We start from the raw sequence: 23,730 nt of genomic DNA on the forward strand, positions 1-23,730 counted from the left end.
GTCTCCCAGGTGTCTTTTATACAAGTAATGAGCTGGGATTAGGAGCACACTCTTAAAGGGAGTGCTCCTAATCTCAGCTTGTTACCTGTATAAAAGACACCTGTCCACAGAAGCAATCAATCAGATTCCAAACTCTCCACCATGGCCAAGACCAAAGAGCACATCTGAATGATTCAGAGGACAACTGGGTGAAAGTGTTGTGGTCAGATGAGACCAAAATGGAGCTCTTTGGCATCAACTCAACTCACCGTGTTTGGAGGAGGAATGCTGCCTATGACCCATCCCCACTGTCAAACATGGAGGTGGAAACATTATGCTTTGGGGGTGTTTTTCTGCTAAGGGGACAGGACAACTTCACCGCATCAAAGGGACAATGGACGGGGCCATGTACCGTCAAATCTTGGGTGAGAACGTCCTTCCCTCAGCCAGGGCATTGAAAATAGGTCGTGGATGGGTATTACAGCATGACAATGACCCAAAACACACGGCCAAGGCAACAAAGGAGTGGCTCAAGAAGAAGCACATTAAAGGTCCTGGAGTGGCCTAGCCAGTCTCCAGACCTTAATCCCATAGAAAATCTGTGGAGGGAGCTGAAGGATCTGCAAAGAGGAGTGGTACAAAATCCTTCCCGAGATGTGTGCAAACCTGGTGGCCAACTACAAGAAACGTCTGACCTCTGTGATTGCCAACAAGGGTTTTGCCACCAAATACTAAGTCATGTTTTGCAGAAGGGTCAAATACTTATTTCCCTCATTAAAATGCAAATAATTTTATAACATTTTTGACATGTGTTTTTCTGGATTTTTTTGCTGTTATTCTGTCTCTCACTGTTCAAATAAACCTACCATTAAAATTATCGACTGATCATTTCTTTGTCAGTGGGCAAACGTAGAAAATCAGCAGGGGATCAAATACTTTTTTCCCTCACTGTATGCAAATTGCCATCATACAAACTGAGGCTGCAGACTTTGTGAAAATTAATATTTGTGTCATTCTCAACTTTAGGCCACGACTGTAGAATTCATAGTGCTTTGACTTAGTGTGATTAATTTATCAGCTATGAAATATAGCTATGAAGATCATACTTTACTATTTCTATTCACAAATGCAAGTGAAATGCTCACACTGTGGAGCCCTGATGACTGTCTACTCGGCTTGTTATCACAAGGTCACTTCACAGACTCATCTGTAAATATTACAACATACCAACATAAAAACTAATTGTATGGAGTTTCTTACCTTAATGTTGTTGTCCTGATCTCAATGACAGAGCAGTGGAAAAGATGTGAGGAACCTTTAAGTTCCCTCCCGGTGGCAGCATTCACTTTCAGTCCCCGAGCCAAAACACACAATTCGCTCAATCCTGCCAATGACGCATTGGCATCAGTCGTTACTATGGCAATTCAGTATGGTGCTACACATACCTCTAATAATCGAAGGTTAAAGATAGAGATGTTTCTATTGTTAGGATTTTTATGTCATTTGCACGTTTAGTATTAATTGATCTCTTTGCTTAGCTTTACTTCCTAAAGTGTTCCCATTCCCTTTAATAAGTACATCGATGACATCGTCCCCACAGTGACCATATGAACATACCCCAACCAGAAGCCATGGATTAAATGTAACATCCACACTAAACTAAAAGGCCACAGCTGCCACTTTCAAGGAGCGGGACACTAATCCGGACGCTTACAAGAAATCCAGTTACGACCGGCTATGACCTCCAAACAGGCAAAGCGTCAATACAGGACTAAGATTGAATCCTACTACGCCGGCTCTGACACGCAACAGATGTGGCAGGGCTCGCAAACTATTACAGATCACAGAGGGAAACCCAGCCGCAAGCTGCCTAGCGACGCAAGCCTACCAGACTAACTAAACACGTTGAGGCAGACCACACGGAACCTTCCATAAAAGCACCAGCTGTTCCGGGCGACTGTGTGATCTTCCTCTCAATAGCCAATGTGAGTAGGGTTTTTAAACAGGTTAACATTCACAAAACCGCAGGGCCAGATGGAATACCAGGACGTTTACTCCGAGCATGGGCTGACCAGCTGGCAAGTGTCTTCACTGACATTTTCAACATATCCCTGACGCGCTCTGTAACACCAACTTGTTTCAAGCAGACCACCATAGTCCCCTTGCCCAATAATGCCAAGGTAACCTGACAAAATGACTATTTCCCCGTAACACACGTCCATAGCCATGAAATGCTTTGAAAGGCTCACATCAATACCATCATCCCAGACTCACTCCAATTCGCTCCTGCCCCAACAGATACAGAGATGAGGCATTTTCTATTGCACTCCACCCTGCCCTCACTGGACAAAAGGAATACCTATAAGAATGTTTTTCCTTGAGTATAGCTCAGCATTCAACACCATAGCCCCCTCCAAGCTTATCACCAAGCACAGGACCCTGGGACTGAACAACTCTCTCTGCAACTGGATGCTGGACTTCCTGACAGTCCGCCGACAGGCGCTAAGGATAAGCAACAACACATCTGCCACGCAGACAATCAACGCGGGGGTCCCACAGGGGTGTGTGCTTAGTCCCCACGATGATGCAGCCTATAGGGAGGAGTTTAGAGACCTGGCAGTGTGGTGCCAGGACAACAACCTCTCCCTTAAAGTCAACAAGACAAAAGATGATCGTGGACTAGAGGAAACGGAGGGGTGAGCACGGCCCCATCCACATCGATGGTACTGTAGTGGAGCAGTTCGAGAGCTTCAAGTTCCTCCGTGTCCACACTAAGGAATTAACATGGTCCACACACACCCACACAGTTGTAAAGAGTGCATGACAGGGCTTACTCCCCATCCAGGAGGCTGAAAAGATTCGGCATGGGCCTTCAGTCCCTCAAAGTTCTAAAGCTGCACCATTGAGAACATATTGACTGGCTGCATCACCACTTGGTACAGCAACTGCAAGGCGCTACACAGGGGGGTTGAGTACAGCATTGTCAAAGACTCTAGCCACCCAAGCCATAGACTGTTCACTCTATTACTGCACCTCAAGCGGTACCAGTACACCAAGTCTGGAACCAACCGGACCCTGAAGCTTCTACCCTCAAGCCATGAGACTGGTGAAAAGCTAATCAAATGGCTAGCCATTCTACCTACGTTGATCCTTTTTTGCAATGACTATGCACACACTGGATTCTACCCACACACTCACACACACAAAGCACATCCACACACACACAGCTAATGCCTTATCTATCCTGTTGCCTAGTCACTTTACCTACCTACATGTTCATAGCTACCTCGTACCCCTGCAAATCGACTCAGTACTGGTACTCCCTGTATATAGCCATGTTATTTTTTCTCATTGTTATTCACTGTATTTATTCCTCTGTCACTATTTCAAATTGTTGGAAAAGGACCCGACAGTAAGCATTTCACTGTCAGTCACGAAGTATGTGACAAATAAAATGTGATTTGATTTGACAAGCTTAGGTCCAAAATAAGCTCATAGAAACACACTGGGCTAATTTTAGAAACCTCTCGCATTGCCTCTTCCTTTCTGGTGTATATAAAGTCTGTCCAAACAGCTTGCTAGAGAAGAGTATAGCTGTTAACCCTGGTATTACAGTTAAGGGTACAGTACAGCCTATGATCTCTCCAACTATAGCTGTAGGTAAACCTGCTGACCAGAAGCTTTCTGAAGGCTAGTTAATACCCTACGTACACAATGCAGTTGCACACCTCTGCATAGTTTTGCTACGCAACAGCCATTTTGCATTGCTACTTGTAGTTCATCCATGCATATGTACATAGGGTATAAACGAGGTTTGAGGGTCTGCAAAAACATAATGAGAGTACGTTATGTTGCGAGTACTGACTGGTGTGTAGTTAGTAAGTAGTACTGACTGGTGTGTATGCGGACACTGCAGTGGGAGCAGCTGATGAGCAGGCTGGTGCCGTCTGGCTCCAGGTGAGGGGTGGTGGGCGCCAGGGCTCCAAGCGCCTGTTCCTCAGCACCCTCCTCTGGCTCAGTGGTGGTAGTGAAACACATCTCAGCGATCAGAGGCTTAGTCCTCAGTCTGCCTCCAGGCAACACCACTGGAGTGTCCTTACAGTCATCAGCACACTCCGTCTGGAGATTAAAAAAAGAAATCATATTTAGCACCACTTGGGAAAACAATGGAGGATCATTTAAAAAACATTTTTACTGGTTATTGGTGCAATTTTCACAGCTTTTAGTACTAAACTCAAAACATCAAAAAAGGCAGTCGTTTCAAAACTAACCACATTTTCAATTGACTAAGTACAACACAAAATCAGTCCCTTTTTCACCAAACTTAATCAGTGTCATCTAGAAATACATATTTTGCATTAAAATACATGTTCATATAAAGTAATTGCCTGTCACAATGCACTTCTCACATTACTTTGATATGATTCTCTTCTGCAAAAATACATTTCACTTACATAATCCAACTGTTAATTGATGATCACTTAAATGTTTGGTAAACCTATAGATTTTACATGTAAACTGGTTTGTCTACTACAGATTGAGAACTACATCATGAAAATATACATTGTCTGTAAAGTAGAAACATATAAAGTATGATATACACTACCGGTCAAAAGTTTTAGAACACCTCATTCAAGGGTTTTTCTTTAGTTTTACTATTTTCTACATTGTAGAATAATAGTGAAGACATCAAAACTATGAAAAAACACATATGGAATCATGTAGTAACCAAAAAAAAAGTGTTAAGCAAATCTAAATATATTTGAGATTATTCAAATAGACATTTTTCCTTGATGACAGCTTTACACTATTGGAATTGTCTCAACCAGCTTCATGAGGTAGTCACCTGGAATGCATTTCAAATAACAGGTGTGCCTTCATAAAAGTTAATTTGTGGATTTTCTTTCCTTCTTAATGCGTTTGAGCCAATCAGATGTTTTGTGACTAGGTAGGGGGGTATACAGAAGATAGCACTATTTGGTAAAAGACCAAGTCCATATTAAAAATGGCAATAACAGCTCAAATAAGCAAAGAGAAACGACGGTCCATTACTTTAAGGCATGAAGATCAGTCAATACGGAAATTTCAAAAAGTTTCCATAACTTTTGAAAGTTTCTTCAAGTGCAGTCGCAAAACCCATAAAGAGCTATGATGAACTGGATCTCATGAGGACCGCCACAGGAACGGAAGACCCAGAGTTACCTCTGCTGCAGATGATACGTTCATTAGAGTTACCAGCCTCAGAAATTGCAGCCCAAATAAATGCTTCAGAGTTCAAGTAACAGACACATCTCAACATCAATTGTTCAGAGGAGACTGTGTGAATCAGGCCTTCATGGTCAAATTGCTGCAAAGAAACCACTACTAAAGGACACCAATAAGGAGGAGACTTGCTTGGGCCAAGAAATGTAAAATTTATGGCATACTTAACCAGCATGGCTACCACAGCATTCTGCAGCGATACGCCATCCCATCTGGTTTGGGCTTAGTGGGACTCTAATTTTTTTTTTTAACAGAACAATGACCAAACACACTTCCAGGCTGTGTAACGGCTATTTGACCAAGAAGGAGAGTGATGGAGTGCTGCATCAGTAGACCTGGCTTCCACAATCCCCTAACCTAAACCAAATTGAAATGGTTTGGGATGAGTTAGACCGCAGAGTGAAAGAAAAGCAGCCAACAAGTGCTCAGCATATGTGGGAACTCCTTCAAGACTGTTGGAAAAGCATTCCAGGTGAAGCTGGTTGCGACTGCCAAGAGTGTGCAAAGCTGTCATCAAGGCAAAGGGTGGCTATTTGAAGAATCTCAAAAATATTTGATATTTGAATTTGTTTTAACACTTTTTTGGTTACTACTTGATTACATATGTGTTATTTCATAGTTTTGATGTCTTCACTATTATTGTACAATGTAGAAAATAGTAAAAATAAAGAAAACCCCTTGAATGAGGTGTTCTAAAACTTTTGACCAGTAGTGTATACTCTAATGTACTACAATGACTTAAGAGTTTAGTTCACAGTAAGTTTAAAATAAAAGATATTGACAAGATCAGGGATGTACTGTATGTAACAAATCAAAGTTAATTGGTCAGGTACACGTTAAAGCAGGTGCAGTGAAATGCTTGTGTTCCTACCTCCTACAACGCAGTAATTTAATATAGTGGAGTATTTGCATATGATCTCAGTGATCATTGTCCCATAGTATGTATTAGAGATACGAAACAGCAAAATACAAATCCTTGTTTATTTAAGATAACTTTTCAAAATGTTTCTGCCTAAGGGTTTTTACATGACATATTCTACTCCTGTATTCCTGACCAAGAGTTGGCTTTAGAAAATTCCTCCTCCATATTTGTTCTCCTGGCAGATAAACACGCCCCTATTAAACAATTAAGAGTCAAAGATACAGTGCATTCATTAAGTATTCAGACCCCTCGACTTTCCCACGTTGTTACTTTACAGCTTTATTCTGAAATTGATTAAATTGTTGTTCCTCAATCTACACACGATACCCCATAATGACAAAGCAAAAACAGGTTTAGAAATGTTTTCTAATGTATAAAAACAAACTCCCGATATCATATTTAAATATGTATTCAGACACTTTACTCAGTACTTTGTTCAAGGACCTTTGGCAGACATTACAGCCTCGAATCTCTACTGCATCTCTAGTTATAAATGACGTGGCTAACTGTATGGATAAAAGGCAGCATTGTGCTGCCCTCTTTATTGACCTGCCAAAGTCTTCCGATACTGTTGATCCCTCACTGCTAATTGAGAGGCTTTCCTCAATTGGCCTAGAACAGACTACATGTAACTGGTTTAGAAACTACATGACAGATTTATTTTATTCAACTAGACAAGTCAGTTAAGAACAAATTCTTATTTACAATGATGGCCTACCCCAGCCAAACCCACATGACGCTGGACCAATTGCGCCACTCAGGAGATATACATTCAGTTCTATCTGCTGATGGTGTTGAATCAGGTTTGCTGGACATTACGAAAGGTGTCCCGCAGGGGTCGATTTTATCTACTGATGAGACTGTTGTGTATGCTATTGCCCCCACGTTTGACCAGGCTCTATCTGAACTACAGTCTACTTTCAATGTACTACATAACTTAATTCACCTGAAATTAGCACTGAATGCAGGTAAAACTAAGTATATGTTGTTCTCTAGAGCGCATAAAAAGTCTGATTTAAGCCTAATTTGTATGGTGTCCATATTGATCGTGTCAGTGTTTACAAATACCTGGTATCTGGATAGATGAATAGCTGTCTTTTAAAAAGCATATTGATGAGTTCAAATCAGACTTTGTCATATGCGCCAGATACAATATGTTTAGATCTTAGTGAAATGCTTACTTAAAAGCCCTTAACCAACAGTGCAGTTCAAGAAAGAGTTAAGAAAATATTTACCCACCCAAAAAGTAAAGTAACACAATAAAAGTACAATATCGAGGCTATATACAGGGGGTACCGATACCGAGTCAATATGCGGGGGTACAGGTTAGTCGAGGTAATTTGCACGGTAGCAGCAGTGTAAAAAAATCAATGGGGGGTGTGTCAATGTAAATAATCCGGTGGCCATTTGGTTATTTGTTCAGCAGTCTTGTAGCATGGGGGTAGAAGCTGTTAAGGAGTCTTTTGGTCCTAGTCTTGTACCTGTACCACTTACCGTACCGCTCCTGTACCACTTACCGTACGGTGGCAAAGAAAACACAAGTCTATGACTTGGGTGACTGGAGTCTGACAATTTTTTGTGCTTTCCTCTTACTCCGCCTAGTACATAGGTCCTGGATGTCAGGTAGCTTGGCCCCAGTGATGTACTGGGCCGTACGCACTGACCTCTGTAGCACCTTATGGTCAGATGCCATACCAGGCGGTGATGCAACCGGTCAGGATGCTCTCGATGGTGCAGCTGTAGAACTTTGAGGATCTGGGGACCCATGCCAAATCTTTTCAGGCTCCTGAGGGGGAAAAAGGTCTTCACAACTGTCTTGGTGTATTTGGACCATGATAGTTTGTTGGCAATGTCGACAGCAAGAAACTTGAAACTCTCGACCCGCTCCACTACAGTCGCGTTAATGTTAATTGGGGCATGTTGGGCCTGGCTTTTACTGTAGTAGACGATCAGCTCCTTTGTCTTGCTCACATCAAGGAAGAGGTTTTTGTCCTGGCACCACAATGCCAGGTCTCTGACCTCCTCCTTATAGGCGGTCTCTTCGTTGTCGGTGATCAGGCCTACCACTGTTGTGTCGTCAGCAAACTTAATGGTGTTGGGAGTCGTGTTTGGCCTTGCAGTCGTGGGTGAACAGGGAGTACAGAAGGAGACAAAGCACACACCCCTGAGGGGCACCAGTGCTGAGGATCAGCATAGGAGAAGTGTTGTTGGCTACCCTTACCACCTAGGGGCAGCCGTCAGGAAGTCCAGGATCCAGTTGCAGAGGGAGGTGTTTATTCCCCGGGTCCTTAGCTTAGTGATGAACTTTGTGGGCACTATGGTGTTGAACGCTGAGATGTAGTCAATGAACAGCATTCTCACATACGTGTTCTTTTTGTCCATGTGGGAAAGGGCAGTGTGGAGTGCGATTGAGATTGCGTCATCTGTGGATCTGTTGGGGCGGTATGCGAATTGGAGTGGGGCTAGGGTATCCGGGAGGATGCTGTTGATGTGAGCCATGACCAGCCTTTCAAAGCGCTTCATGGTGATGGGTTTGGATGTCTGAGCTTTAACTACTATTAAATCATTAGTTATAATAGAGACATAAGGTGTGCCATAATGAAGCTTGAGGGGGGGGGGGGGCAGAGTGCAGGGAAAATGGTCATGTGGCAGTACTGATAAGGGGAGGAACCATTTATAGCCCATATTACTTAGCTTCCTGCCTATCAATAAACATGCAAAGTTTAGCGATAAGGAGGAGACTCCACCCAAAGTGGGGTACGTATACTACCACGGGTGGAACCGTCTTTGTTGATTCAGCTGTTCGATCCTCTGGGAAGAAAAAAAAATGTGGTTTAAGCTTTCATTGTGTCCGTTGAGTTCTTACTCTGATAATTAGAACCTAATCATTTAGGTAGGTTAGCTTCGCTTCCTTGGGCACAGGGACTATGGTGGTCGTTTGAAACATGAAGGTATTACAGACTGGGTCAGGGAGAGATAGAAAATGTCAGTTTAGACACTTGACAGTTGGTCCGCACATGCTTTGAGTAAACGTCCTAGTAATCCGTCTGGCCCCGCGGCTTTGTGAATGTTGATCTGTTTAAAAGGTCTTGCTCACGTCGGCTACTGAGAGCGTTATCACACAGTCACCCAGAACAGCTGGTGCTCTCATAAATGCTTCAGTGTTGCTTGCCTCAAAGCGAGCATAAAAGGAATTTAGCTCGTCTGGTAAGTTAGTTGGTAAGTTAGTTAAGAAGCTGAGAATAAAAATTAGCTTCTATAGAAATAGGTCCTGCCTTTCGCTAAATAGAAGATTATTCAGTCAAAGTTCCTATCGGTCTTTGACTATGGAGACATCTATATGAATGTAGCTGTCACTTCATTAAAGCCGTTAGATGCGTATGTGACCAATCCTCAACTCCGGTGTTGCTAGACAGGCTTGATGCAAACTAGTGCCTACTAAACATTGTTTCTTGAATTTCTTTGATTACATTGTGAAAGATGTCTCCAATTATCGCACATTTGATGTTCAGTCAATTTTAAAATGGGTAGCGCTAGAGTATTGCCTAATGTGAAAAATTGTCATTTAATGTAGCATCTTACATGTTTTGCTATTGGATTAAGTGGTTTTTAAAATCATTTAGAATATATCAGAAGATATGTTGCGTTTTGGTGATTTGGTGACACATTGACCAAAAATATAAACCACATGTAAAGTCCAATGTTTCATGAGCTGAAATAAAAAAATTCCAGACATTTTCCATACGCACAAAAAGCTTTTTTTCTCAAATTGTGTGCACAAACTTGTTTAGATCCCTGTTAATGAGCATTTCTCCTTTGCCAACATAAACCTGATGTGGCATATCAAGAAGCTAATTAAACAGCTTGTGCTGGACAATTTTTTTTTTATCAGTTAAAAACAAATTCTTATTTTCAATGACGGCCTAGGAACAGTGGGTTAACTGCCTTGTTCAGGGGCAGATCGACAGATTTTTACCGTGTCAGCTTTGGGATTCGATCTTGCAACCTTTTGGTTACAAGTCCAACGCTCTAACCACTAGGCTACCTGCCGCCCCAACCTGCCGCCCCTGCCACCCCAACAATAAAAGGCCACTTTAAGATGTGCAGTTTTGTCACAGAACACATGTCTCAAGATGAGGGAGGGAGCAATTACTTTCTGACTGTAGGAATGTCTACCAGAACTGTTGCCAGAGAAATGTTAATATCTCTACCATAAACTGCCTCCAATGTCATTTCAGATAATTTGGCAGTACGTCAAACCTGCCTCACAATCACAGATCATGTGTAACCACGCCAGCCCAGGACCTCCACATCCAGCTTCTTCACCTGTGAGATCATCAGAGGGGTGGTGGGGGGCTAAGGAGTACTTCTGTCTGTAATAAAGCCGTTTTCTGGGGGAAAACTCATTCTGATTGGCTGCCCTCCCAGGACCACCCATGGCTGCACCCCCTGGTAAGTTATGTGAAATCCATAGATTAGGGTCTATTTAATTAGTTTCAGTTGACCGATTTCCTTATATGAACTGCAACTCAGTAAAATCTTTAAAAGTTGTATGTTTGCATTTTATATATTTTTTCAGTATATTTCACAGTAAACATATTTTGGATCAATGGTTGTGTGGTGAAAGAAGTTTACAGTCAAAATAAATGTGAAATTAAAAGTTCTGAATGTAAGACTGGCTGCGTTACAATCTTTACCATTTGAGGTTTGTGACAAGAGTTTAGAAAATTCACCCCATACTATACTTGAAAATAGTACCAAAGCGATTAATAAAAAGGGTATAATTCAAAAAGTAAAGTTTGCATATGCTTTCATCTGTGCATTCGGTATGGCCATGGAGAGAGACACAGCAATACAGCTAAACTCAAGACTAGGCATAGAAAACATGAAATACCAAATTCGCTGTTCAAGTGTACTGAGGGGGGTATACTACAATACAACTACTTTTCTCCTAAGGCTAAGCGAAGAAAATAAATCACCTAATAAGAGCCTTACTCTCGTTAGGAATTTACTTTAGGAATCCCTTTGAGACTAATGACTGACAGGGTACACGCTTTAGCTTCCAAAATCCCTTGTTAAAGTGTCTGAGTGCTGAGTGTCTCCTCCTATCCTGCTGGTGAGCACTCTCCTCTACTCTTCTTTCCTTCCTCACCCGCTGGTAGGTCTGGAACAATGAGCATACGGAACAGTATGGGGCCTGGAGGCCCATGCGACGGTTGTATTCCTTCTCTCTCTTCAGGCTGGGGGGTCTGTTCTGCCACAGGTGGACGAAGGGCTTGGCCCACAGCTCTCCCTCTAACCCATCCTCCTCTACTGGGGGCTGCTCTGGCAGCTCTAAAAACAACAAAACAAAGATTGTTTAGCGTTAGCACAAGCCATATCCAAAGCGACACTGACAGTGGCCCATGAAGGAAATCAAATCCACCATGCTATATGCTTTAATCCCCTGAGTTATTGGAACCACAGACAGTTCTAAAAACACACACAGACAAACTACTATCATCTCACCGAGTATGCAAACATCGATATGAGTGAATGATGCTCTTTTCTATTCAATGCCAGAACATGCCTGACACTGCTTTTCCTTAGGTCTTATCCAATATTTAGGAAAAGGAAGCCTAACTGGGGCTGAACTATGTGAATGAAAAAGTAATATTTGTATTCACCCTCGTCACTCATGCTGTCCTTCATCAGAGGGTGATGGCGAGGCAGCTTCCCCAGTTTGCTTTGCACACCTTCATCCTCCGCTCCCTCTTCTGCCCCCTGGTGGAATAAAAGGGGTTAACAACAGAATCATTATAGCGCTGTTTCATTGAACATGTACAGTATATATCTGACCTCAGAAAAAACATTATAAAGCCAATCCTACAGACAGAGGTTAAGTGACGTGATGTTTGGACACTACTCCTCATCTCCTGCATCTCTGCTCTTCCACCCCTCTCACCTTGCTGTCATCCTGTTCCTCTCCTTCACTATCACTACTATCGCTCCTCATCTCCTCCTTGCTCTCTCCCTCGCTGTAGTCTCCCTTGGCGTAGCTGTGGACGTGCAGCACGTCTGCCGGGCTCAGGGTCCTCTGGAAGAGTTGGTGAGCAGGGCTGGGGCTGTTGGCTGGTGCTGGAGGCTTCACATCCTCACTGGGGCCAGCCTTCTCTGAGCTCTGGGAGGAGGGGCCTGGTATTGCTGGTTGGGTTTTCTGACTGTTAGTCTGTGGCTGAGATTTAATTAGAGTGGATTTAATAGAGTTATTGGCTTTCATCTGAAGTGCTAGCTTTCGGCTGGCGTTTGTGTTTCGGTTGGTCTTTGCGTTGGGTGGTAGCTTTGTTAGCTCATTTGTAACGTCCTCTGGCTTTGGCTCTGAAATAAACAACAAACAACATGAAAAGCTGGAAGCACAAGGCAATGTCTAACTCAGTGGTTCTCAAATGGTTTGCCTTGGGACACAAATAAAAAATAAAATTTTTTTATCAGGTAGTCTGTCGAGACCCAATATTCGCAGCCAAAATACAATCTGGAAAACTATTTGGCAATTATGAAAAGGGAACAACATTACCACCTCTAATTGTCAATAATACATATTTGCCCACATTCTTGATGAAGAATGTTAAACTCACTGGCTTGAGACCACAAAAGTCAACCATAATAGTGCTTCTAATAGCTCTATATTGAAAATACTGTGATTGAATTTTTTTTATAAATTCAGCGATAAAATGTTTTAAAATTTGAAGTTCATTATCACTTCTACACACTTTCTACCTGGTTTACGTTGTTTAATTAAGAATCCACCCCTTTTTTAAATTTTCGCCTAAAATGACAAACCCAAATCTAACTGCCTGTAGCTCAGGCCCTGAAGCAAGGATACGCATATTCTTGGTACCATTTGAAAGGAAACTTGAAAGGAATGTATGAGAATATAACACAATAGATCTGGTAAAAGATAATACAAAGAAAGAAAAACGTTTTGTTTTTTTAACCATCATCTTTAAAGTGCAAGAGAAAGGCCATAATGTATTATCCAAGCCCAGGTGCAATTTAGATTTTCGCCACTGGACTGCAGCAGTGTATGTGCAAAGATTTTGACTGATCCAATGAACCATTGCATTTCTGTTCAAAATGTTGTTTCAAGACTGCCCAAATGTGCCTAATATGTTTATTAATAACTTTTCATGTTCAAAATTGTGCACTCTCCTCAAACAATAGCATGGTATTATTTCACTGTAAATTGGACAGTGCAGTTAGATTAAGAAGAATTTAAGCTTTCTGCCAATATCAGATATGTCTATGTCCTGGGAAATGTTCTTGTTACTGACAACCTCATGCTAATCGCATTAGCGTACGTTAGCTCAACCGTCCCAAAGAAGTTTTAAGTTCAGACTGGAGTATTTATTGAATGTTTTTATTCAGACACCTGAGAACCATTCAAAACCTCCCATGACCCAAATTGGGGTTGCGACCCACCAGTTGAGAATCGCTAATCTAAATTATCTCCCTCAAGTCAATCTGCAGTAGACTAGCGTCAGTCCCTGTTTAATTGTTTGGTAGCATAGTCAAAGATTAACTGAGGTACCTTTGTACCTCAGTCCATATACAGTATTTATGTATAGATTGAATCTGGTAAAGTGTTAAATTATTATATTCTTTTTTTTCCCAGTGAAGAACAAATTGTTATTTACAATGATGGCCTAATGGGGAACAGCCTTGTTCAGGGGCAGAACAGAATTTTACCTCGTCAGCTCGAGGATTTGATCCAGCAACCTTTCGGTTACTGGCCCAAAGCTCTAACCACTAGGCTACCTGATGCCCCTTAAGGGACAAAATGAAACGGTGGTTCTGGTGTTACACTTTGTATTTCATGTTATTGAGAAGCTTCCGATGAACACAATTGATCTTATTTTATGAGATATCTTATTTTAAAGTGACCAGAAAAGTTCAAAAAGGTCACAGACAGGTCAATGTTAATCCCTAGTCAATGAGGCACCAAATCACATGTCTGGCTTCTTAAATTCAACACTTTGTTTGTCCAATAACTCAAGATAGGTTGGCCATACTGTTCTGAGAAAAATATATACTGTTATGCGAATGTTGCAGTACAGAACTCCATTCCAGTAATTTAAACCCAATCATTTAAAGTCGGGTGGTCATATTATTGACAAATCTTAATGCTTTATGAAAAATGGAGATACTAACAATTTATGAAATTAGAATACAACTTTATGCAAATATAATACGTAATATGCTAATTTGTCTGTTCATTTAAAGTAATGTGGTCATATTGTTAACATATATTGATGTTTTATGCAGAACTAGGAGTTTACACAGAGGAATAAAGGTGGAGCCCGCACACACAAATTTTCACACAAACACACGGGGGGAACACATAATCATGAACAAAAAAAGGTGTTCCTAATGTTTGTTATACTCAGTGTACAATCACAGTTCTGTTGTATTCAGTGGGTCAACTGATTAGACCTAGTGCGCCAAATAATACGCCCAACCCTGTGCCACCTGCATCCCCACACACACACACACACACACACACACACACACACACACACACACACACACACTTCTCACTAAGTATGAACTGTAACTCAGAAGGCTACTAGTCTAATAACATAGCTTAATTCTAAAGGTAGGCCTACACCAGAGTTGGGTTACATTGTAATGTTATTTTTGGTGTTGATGAGAATAAACTACACCGTTTCCAGGAAATAATTAGCCTAGGCTCAGAAGAGAGAGACAGGGAGCTGCCTGCTAGCCAGCTGCACACAAAGATGGGACACATTTTAAATTTGATCGATTGTAGGACTGTAGCCAATAAATTCTTGTCGTTTTAAAATCATCAATCGCAACAAAAAATAAAAATCACTGTTGGCACAATACAGCATCGCGGCCTCTCGCCCGGCTCGTTGCCTTAGCGAACAGCATCAGGCACTCCCAAACAGCTAGCAAGCATGGAAATGGGAGTGGCAAATGGTCACAATGTCACATCGATCTTACTCTGGTAGTGAGGAATACCATTCGCAAAGAGCCAATATGAACACACCGGATTTCAGAAAAAGGTCTGTCCCACAGAATTAAATGTTCTAAGCACAGCATGTGCTTTAAATTTGGGCTCATATTGTGTAAATATCACAACATACATATTGGATTTTTAGACATGGTTAACTTCCATATTCATGATTTTAAATAATTTATGTATTTTGATGCCCACATTGACATTAAGATATATTCTATATTTCTTTTGTACTTTTTTGTGTAGAATTCTTGCATAGCGTCCATCGCGGGGTCAGCTAATTGAGGTACCTTTGTGTGCCGGGGTGTGTCCTCCACTCCACTTATCCAGCTTGACTTTCTTTTGCGCTACCTGTCCTTCTTCCTCAGCCTGCTCAGTGTCTTCATCCTCTGCTGCCTCCACAACTGCTTCCCGCTGGCGCTTTTTCCCAACCTTCAGGTTGCTGTGGCACAGGACAGAGAGGAACTGTGAATGGTTTTTTAATGTCTCTTTTGAGACACTAGCTCAAAGTGGTGACCAAAGAATTAATAAATTATTTGATTTGATCATTTAAAAAAAAGGGGCAATCTGCAGTAGAAACAACAAAAAGTGTTGGGGAAATGTAACAAATTCATAGACAGAGCTTTGGATGCAAGGACTGACCATCCATGATATCACAAGTATAGTTTAAAATCAGGAGTTTAACCTTTTCTTGCCCAGGAAACACCCCCAGTGTAATCAACATTTTAAAATGGATTTAGTAGAAAGTTTTTCATTAATTTTGACCTCCCCACATTATAATCCAAGATACTGGTAACTAACCCAAGACACACCCCTGGTGTTGTTTCCAGTGGGAGCAAATTAAGCATAGCGGGCAGAACAAGCAAAGACGTGGGAAAAGGGGGCGTTCTAGCATGTATTTGCTGCACATGCAAAGTATGCACAGTAGATACAAGACACTAGTTAATGCACACTACTCCAAAGTGTGCATTAACTAAATTCGACCCTTCTAAACACTGCAATTTTTAGAAAAGGGTCAAGTCCACAAAACTTAGTGCCCTCTGTTCGTAACGGATTCTAGTTTTGGGTACAGAAAACAGTATCGAGATCGACTCTTTCATCAATGAGAAAATTTGCAGAATGTCGGCCATGTTTCACATCTACCGCCATCTTCACCCATTTCCCGCCACTGGACATCCTCTCATGGTGGTTGGAAGTTCTAAACGGATGCTTCAGATACAGTGCCTTCAGAAAGCATTCAGACCCCTGGACTTTTTCCACATTTTGTTAGATTACAGCCTTATTCAGAAATGTATTACAGTTTTTTTCCCTCATCAATCTATACACAATACCCCATAATGACAAAGCATATTTTTTTTTTTTTTTTTTATAAATGTTTTTTTTAAATAAATGCACCTTTGGCAGCGATTACAGCCTCGACTCTTCTTGGGTATGATGCTACAAGCTTGGCACACCAGTATTTGGGGTTTCTCCCATTCTTTTCTACAGATCCTCTCAAGCTCTGTCAGGTTGGATGGGGAGCGTTGCTGCACAGCTATTTTCAGGTCTCTCCAGAGATGTTCGATCAGGTTTAAGTCCGGGCTCTGGCTCGGCCACAAGGACATTCAGATACTTGTCCCGAAGCCACTCTTGTGTTGTCTTGGCTGTGTGCTTGGGGTCGTTGTGCTGTTGGAAGGTGAACCTTCGCCCCAGTCTGAGGTCCTGAGCGCTCTGGAGCAGGTTTTCATTGTTGGATTCGGACTAAACTTTGAACATTGAGATATTAACGACATGATAGATCAATTGCATAGTATATAAAGGAGTGAGATCTGTAGAAAAACAGAGTGGCTGTGGAATGTGCTGGGTGGATGGGAGAGAGTCACAGGAGTGCGATAGGTGATACGAGAGGACATCTGAGGATAAGGCGAAGGAGGGGTTGAGGTCAGGAGGTCAGGTCAGATCCCCTGAAGAGAGAAATAATGGTTTTAGTATCCTGTTACCCTCTTCCTGTCGAACCATAAGATGTAAGGATTGGAGAAAAGAAAGAGTGCCCACAGTGGGGTGGGTGTATATATAATATAAATATATTATATATACTGCTCTCATCTTATCTACGAACATAGAACCCTGTCTAACTCCCCTAGCTCCACAATGAGATAGCCAGCCTGCCAGCTTAGTGGAGTCAGCTCAGATATCCCCAATGAGACCATGTCTGTGCCTCGACCTAGGTTGGGCAAAACTAAACATGGCGGTGTTCGCCTTAGCAATCTCACTGGAATAAAGACCTCCTCCATTCCTGCCATTATTGAAAGAAATTGTGATACCTCACATCTCAAAATAGGGCTACTTAATGTTAGATCCCTCACTTCCAAGGCAGTTATAGTCAATTAACTAATCACTGATCATAATCTTGATGTGATTGGCATGACTGAAACATGGCTTAAGCCTGATGAATTTACTGTGTTAAATGAGGCCTCACCTCCTGGTTACACTAGTGACCATATCCCCCACGCATCCCGCAAAAGGCGGAGGTGTTGCTAACATTTATGATAGCAAATTTCAATTTACAATGACTCTTTTGAGCTTCTAGTCATGAACTCTATGCAGCCTACTCAATCACTTTTTATATCTACTGTTTACTGGCCTCCTGGGCCATATACAGCGTTCCTCACTGAGTTCCCTGAATTCCTATTGGAACTTGTAGTCATGGCAGATAATATTCAGATTTTTGGTGACTTTAATTATTCACATGGAAAAGTCCACAGAACCACTCCAAAAGGCTTTCGGAGCCATCATCGACTCAGTGGGTTTTGTCCAACATGTCTCCGGACCTACTCACTGCCACAGTCATACTCTGGACCTAGTTTTGTCCCATGGAATAAATGTTGTGGATCTTAATGTTTTTCCTCATAATCCTGGACTATCAGACCACCATTTTATTACGTTTGCAATCGCAACAAATAATCTGCTCAGACCCCAACCAAGGATCATCAAAAGTCGTGCTATAAACTCTCTGACAACCCAAAGGTTCCTAGATGCCCTTCCAGACTCCCTCCGCCTACCCAAGGACGTCAGAGTACAAAAAAACAGTTAACCACCTAACTGAAGAAGTCAATTTAACCTTGTGCAATACCCTAGATGCAGTCACACCCCTAAAAACAAAAAATTGTTGTCATAAGAAACTAGCTCCCTGGTATACAGAACATACCTGAGCTCTGAAGCAAGCTTCCAGAAAATTGAAACGGTTTTATTATTAAGGTTATTAGTGATCAGTGATACTATCAAGAGCAGTATGCAGTTTCTTTTTTCCTTCATCCAATACTATATCTCTTGACACATTGCTGAAAATAATCATGGCCTCTAAACCTTCAAGCTGCATACTGGACACCATACTGGACCCCAACTAAACTACTGAAAGAGCTTCTTCCTGTGCTTGGCCCTCCTATGTTGAACATAATAAACAGCTCTCTATCCACCAGATGAGTACCAAACTCACTACGTGGCAGTAATAAAGCCTCTCTTGAAAAAGCCAAACCTTGAACCAGAAAAGATAAATACAATTTGTTTAATAAATACAAAAATAAAAAATAAAATATAAAAAAATAAATAAAATGAAATAAAAATCGGCCTATATCGAATCTCCCATTCCTCTCAAAAATTGTAGGAAAAGCTGTTGTGCAGCAACTCACTGCCTTCCTGAAGACAAACAATGCATACGAAACGCTTCAGTCTGGTCACTTGAGTGGGTTGAGTCTCTGATATGATCTTCCTGTCCAGGTTGGCGCCCCCCTCGGGTTCGTGCCACGGGGGAGATCTTCGTGGGCTATACTCGGCCTTGTCTCAGGGTAGTAAGTTGGTGGATGAAGATATCCCTCAAGTGGTGTGGGGGCTGTGCTTTGGCAAAGTGGGTGGGGTTATATCCTGCCTGTTTGGCCCTGTCCGGGGGTATCGTCGGACGAGGCCACAGTGTCTCCTGACCCCTCCTGTCTCAGCCTCCAGTATTTATGCTGCAGTAATTTATGTGCTGGGAGGCTAGGGTCAGTCTGTTATATCTGGAATATTTCTCCTGTCTTATCTGGTGTCCTGCGTGAATTTAAGTATGCTCCCTCTAATTCTCTCTTTCTTTCTCCCTCTCTCGGAGGACCTGAGCCCTAGGACCATGCCTCAGGACTACCTGGCCTGACGATTCGTTTCCCCAGTCCACCTGGCCGTGCTGCTGCTCCAGTTTCAACTGTTCTGCCTGCGGCTATGGAACCTTGACCTGTTCACCGGACGTGCTACCTGTCCCAGACCTGCTGTTTTCAACTCTCTAGAGACAGCAGGAGCGGTAGAGATAATCTGAATGATCGGCTATGAAAAGCCAACTGACATTTACTCATGAGGTGCTGACCTGTTGCACCCTCTACAATCACTGTGATGATTATTATTATTATTATTATTAGACCCTGCTAGTCATCTATGAACATTTGAACATCTTGGCCATGTTCTGTTATAATCTCCACCCGGCACAGCCAGAAGAGGACTGGCCACCCCTTATAGCCTGGTTCCTCTCTAGGTTCTGGCCTTTCTAGGGAGTGTTTCCTAGCCACCGTGCTTCTACACCTGCATTGCTTGCTGTTTGGGGTTTTAGGCTGGGTTTCTGTACAGCACTTTGAGATATCAGCTGATGTAAGAAGGGCTTTATAAATAAATGTGATTGATATGCACACACCACTTTTCCATTTTTTATTTTTTAAAACAAGTTATTTTTTTTATTTTCACTTCACCAATTTTATATATGTCCATGACATCCAAATAAAAATCCAGTTAAATTACAGGTTGTAATGCAATAAAATAGGAAAAACGGCAAGTGGGATGAATACTTTTGCAAGGCACTGTACTTTGCTCTGTTCAGCTTTCCCTCGATCCTGACTAGTCTCCCAGTACCTGCCACTAAAAAACATTACCACAGCATGATGCTGCCACCACCATGCTTCACCGTAGGGATGGTGCCAGGTTTCCTCCAGATGTGACGCTTGGCATTAAGGCCAAAGAGTTCAATCTTGGTTTCATCAGACCAGAGAATCTTGTGCCTCGATACAATCCTGTCTCAGAGCTCTACGGACAATTTCTTCGACCTCATATGGCTTGGTTTTCGCTCTGACATGCACTGTCAACTGTGGGACCTTATAGACAGGTCTGTGTCTTTCCAAATCATGTCCAATCAATTGAATTTACCACAAGTGTACTCAAGTTGTAGAAACATCAAGTATGATAAATGGAAACAGGATGCATCTGAGCTCAATCGAGTCTCACTGCGAAAAGTATGAATACTTACGTAAATAAGGTATTGCTGTGTTTATTATTTTTTTACTTTTAGCTTTGTCATTATGGGGTATTGTGTGTAGACTGATGAGGAAATTGTTTTATTTAATCGACTTTAGAATAAGGCTGTAACGTAACAAAATGTGGAAAAAGTCAAGGCATCGGAATACTTTCCGAAGGCACTGTATATACATCTGGCGAGATATCAGGCTCACTTCTACATTGTGGATGCTACCATGATCACAGATAATCCTAAATGACTTGTGAATAATGAGTGAGAAAGTTAGAGGGTCAAAGGTCATACCCCCAAGACATGCTAACCTCTCACCAGTACCAAAAACAGGGGAGGTTAGCATGCAGGGTTGGTGATTAACACCTGCCAAATGAGGGTCGATTTTGTCATTGGTGGGTAAGAATGTATATTTCACCAGCCACGTTGGCGGGTGGCCACAGTATTTGGGAACATTGTTTATTATCCAAGCCCACCTGTCAAATTGGCAAGGCAGGCAACTTAAGTATGACATTGTCCTCATGTTTCTTGGCCATTTAAATCTTTTCTTCAAATGCTATTTTGGTTTTCAATGTTAATTTGAGTTTGCTGCAACATTCTGCTGCTAGGAAGACATCGCTGTCTGAGTTTTTTAATTTTTTTATCTATGCAGACAAGCAAGTGCCCAAGTTACCACTGTAACGGCCCGTCCCGGGCCAGCTGAACCTCAGTCTCATCTAATGATTGATCCATGGTCAATCAAGCACACTCTCCAAAAATTGGATTCATTAACTTTTAGTCACTGTCTCTCCTAAATTTATTTGTGTGCTTCTACATTACTTAGAAGCACATCATGTACTCCTTGTAAAAAATGTTAGCGTAGAGCCCTGAACTATAATAATAAATAGGCCGTATCACTCAGCATTTTGTGGCAGGGAAGGCACTTTCTTGATGTTCATCTGTTTGTATTATTGTATCTATACCAAACAAAAATATAAAAGCAACATGCAACAATTTTACAGTTACAATTCATAAGGAAATCAGTCATTTGAAATAAATTAATTAAGCCCAAATCTTGGGAGCCAGGCCCACCCGCTGGGGTGCCAGGCCCAGCCAATCTGAATGAGTTGTTCCCCACAAAAGGGCTTTATTACAGACAGAAATACTCATCAGTTTAATCAGCTGTCCGGGTGTCTGGTCTCAGACAATCCCGCACTTGAAGAAGCCGGATGTGGAGGTACTGGGCTGGCTTGGTTACACGTGGTCTGCGGTTGTGAGGCTGGTTGGACGTACTGCTAAATTCTCTAAAACAACGTTGGAGGCGGGTTATGGTAACAAAATGAATATTCAATGCTCTGGTGGGCATTCCTGCGGTGGGCATTCCTGCAGTCAGCATTCCAATTGCACGTGGCATTGTGTGACAAAGCTGCACATCTTAGTGGCCTTTTGTCCCCAGCACAAGGTGCACCTGTGTAATGATCATAATGTTTAATCAGCTTCTTGATATGCCACACCTGGCAGGTGGAAGGATTATCTTGGCAAAGGAGAAATGCTCACTAACAGGGATGTAAACAAATTTGTGCACACAATTTGAAAAAAATGACTGTGTATAGAACATTTCTGGGATCTTTTCTCACATGATGCGTTTATATTTTTGTTCAGTGTAAAATGTCTTAACAGACGCAGTTCACAAAAATAAAATAAAATTAAGCAATATAGCCCTTTACTTATTAGTAATACATTTTTTGTTTTTGAAACAATAGAAAGCATGCTCATCTGTTTGTGATTTTTGTGTGTAACTATGGAGAAAAAAAATACTTGTTGGTAAAAAATCTGAGTGGCTGGTAAACATTTTTTTTTTTTTTTTTTTTTTTAAATCTACCTCCCACAGTGGCTGGTGGACCAAAAAATGATTCCCACCCTGTTAGCATGTGTTATCTTTGACCATCTAACTTTCTCACTCATCATTATTCACAAATCCTTCAGGATTATTCATAATCATTTTTTACAATAAAAGTGACTCCAAAATGACAATGCATTATTTACCATTAATTTCTACTGGGAACAAAATGATCAAACAACCAAAACAAACTGCAAATGCATCCAACAAGTGTGTAGGATCAAAAGCTTGATATAGTCATTGCGTGCTAGGAATATAGGACCAAATACTAAACTTTTGACTACTTTATTTATAAGTATCTTTAGGTGCCAATAATTTTGACCCCGACCTTTAAGGGAAAAAAGTAATACAATATTTTCAAAGAAGCGTGGATCATCATCATCATTATTTCGACCGTATAGGTTAATAGGCCATATCTGTTTATGGTCCAATAACATTTAAAATCATCCATCTACCTTGAGGATCTGTTTGGACAATTTGTACATTTGGATCAAAATTACTGTTAAGGAATATTATCACACCTTTTGAATTTCTTTGCCCATGGTAAAAATATTTCACCCCCCCAGTCCTTTTTCCACACAACTTCACCTAAAATTGTTGAATGAGTTTCCTGTAAACAATATATATTATATTCCTTCTCTTTTAGCCAGGTAAATACTGATCGTATTTTCTTATTATATGCTAAGCCATTACAATTATAACTAGCTAATACTTATTTCACCATAATGAAATACAAGTTTCAAATCTACTGATCATATATATTTGTAATCTCACCATTAAAAAGTACCATAGTGATTGAGTGTCCATATAGCTAGCTATACCATATGTGCATTGCTACTAAGTAAACCTCTAATTGGTACCTACTATTCCACCAGTTAAAACCCCTCCCCATCCCGAGTTGGGTTCTCATGCCAGTGACTGGCAGAGCAACCCCGATCCCCCAGATCCCATGGCCCCCGAGAGACCAGGACTCATCCTTGGAAAAGAGCACACAGTGCCACCCACAGAACAGATCAGCCGCCAAAAGCATTTCCATCGTTCTCACCTCGATTTGTATTATATAACTATTAAAAAATATTTTAAAAATCCTGCTCACCTTAATTTCCATAATTAACTATTAATATTTGTAATAACGTAGGTAGTTCATGCAAAGGATTGCTACCTCTTACCTGTATTGCCATTACAACATTTACATTTTGGCAAGCAATTATTATTTTAGCGAACAATTATTGTGAACCATCCTATTTGTCCCTAACATCTTTACTCCCTAGCAAGTTATGGGACACACCACACACACACACACCCTTTCCTCCACAAACAATTACAAACTGGGGATTTTTTTTAATGCCAAGTGTATTTTCGCTGGGCGCGGATATCAA

General features: G+C 41.4%; 1 protein-coding gene across 6 annotated transcripts in view; it reads right to left on the reverse strand.

Moving 5' to 3' along the window:
- The window catches only part of LOC106584183 (lysine-specific demethylase 4A), a 61,359-nt gene that overhangs the window by 18,096 nt on the left and 19,533 nt on the right, over positions 1-23,730 (reverse strand). For all 6 annotated transcript variants that reach the window (XM_014169155.3, XM_014169158.3, XM_082967926.1 and 3 more), the window contains 5 exons: positions 15,470-15,621; positions 12,108-12,520; positions 11,830-11,926; positions 11,316-11,497; positions 3,873-4,098 (listed from right to left, as the gene is read on the reverse strand). In XM_014169155.3, the coding sequence (XP_014024630.1) occupies positions 3,873-4,098; positions 11,316-11,497; positions 11,830-11,926; positions 12,108-12,520; positions 15,470-15,621 (1,070 nt within the window). The remainder of the gene's footprint in view (positions 1-3,872; positions 4,099-11,315; positions 11,498-11,829; positions 11,927-12,107; positions 12,521-15,469; positions 15,622-23,730) is intronic.

This window comes from Salmo salar, chromosome 23 (genome assembly GCF_965601325.2).
Source record: "Salmo salar chromosome 23, fSalSal1, whole genome shotgun sequence".
In the NCBI taxonomy this organism is placed as follows: Eukaryota; Metazoa; Chordata; class Actinopteri; order Salmoniformes; family Salmonidae; genus Salmo; species Salmo salar.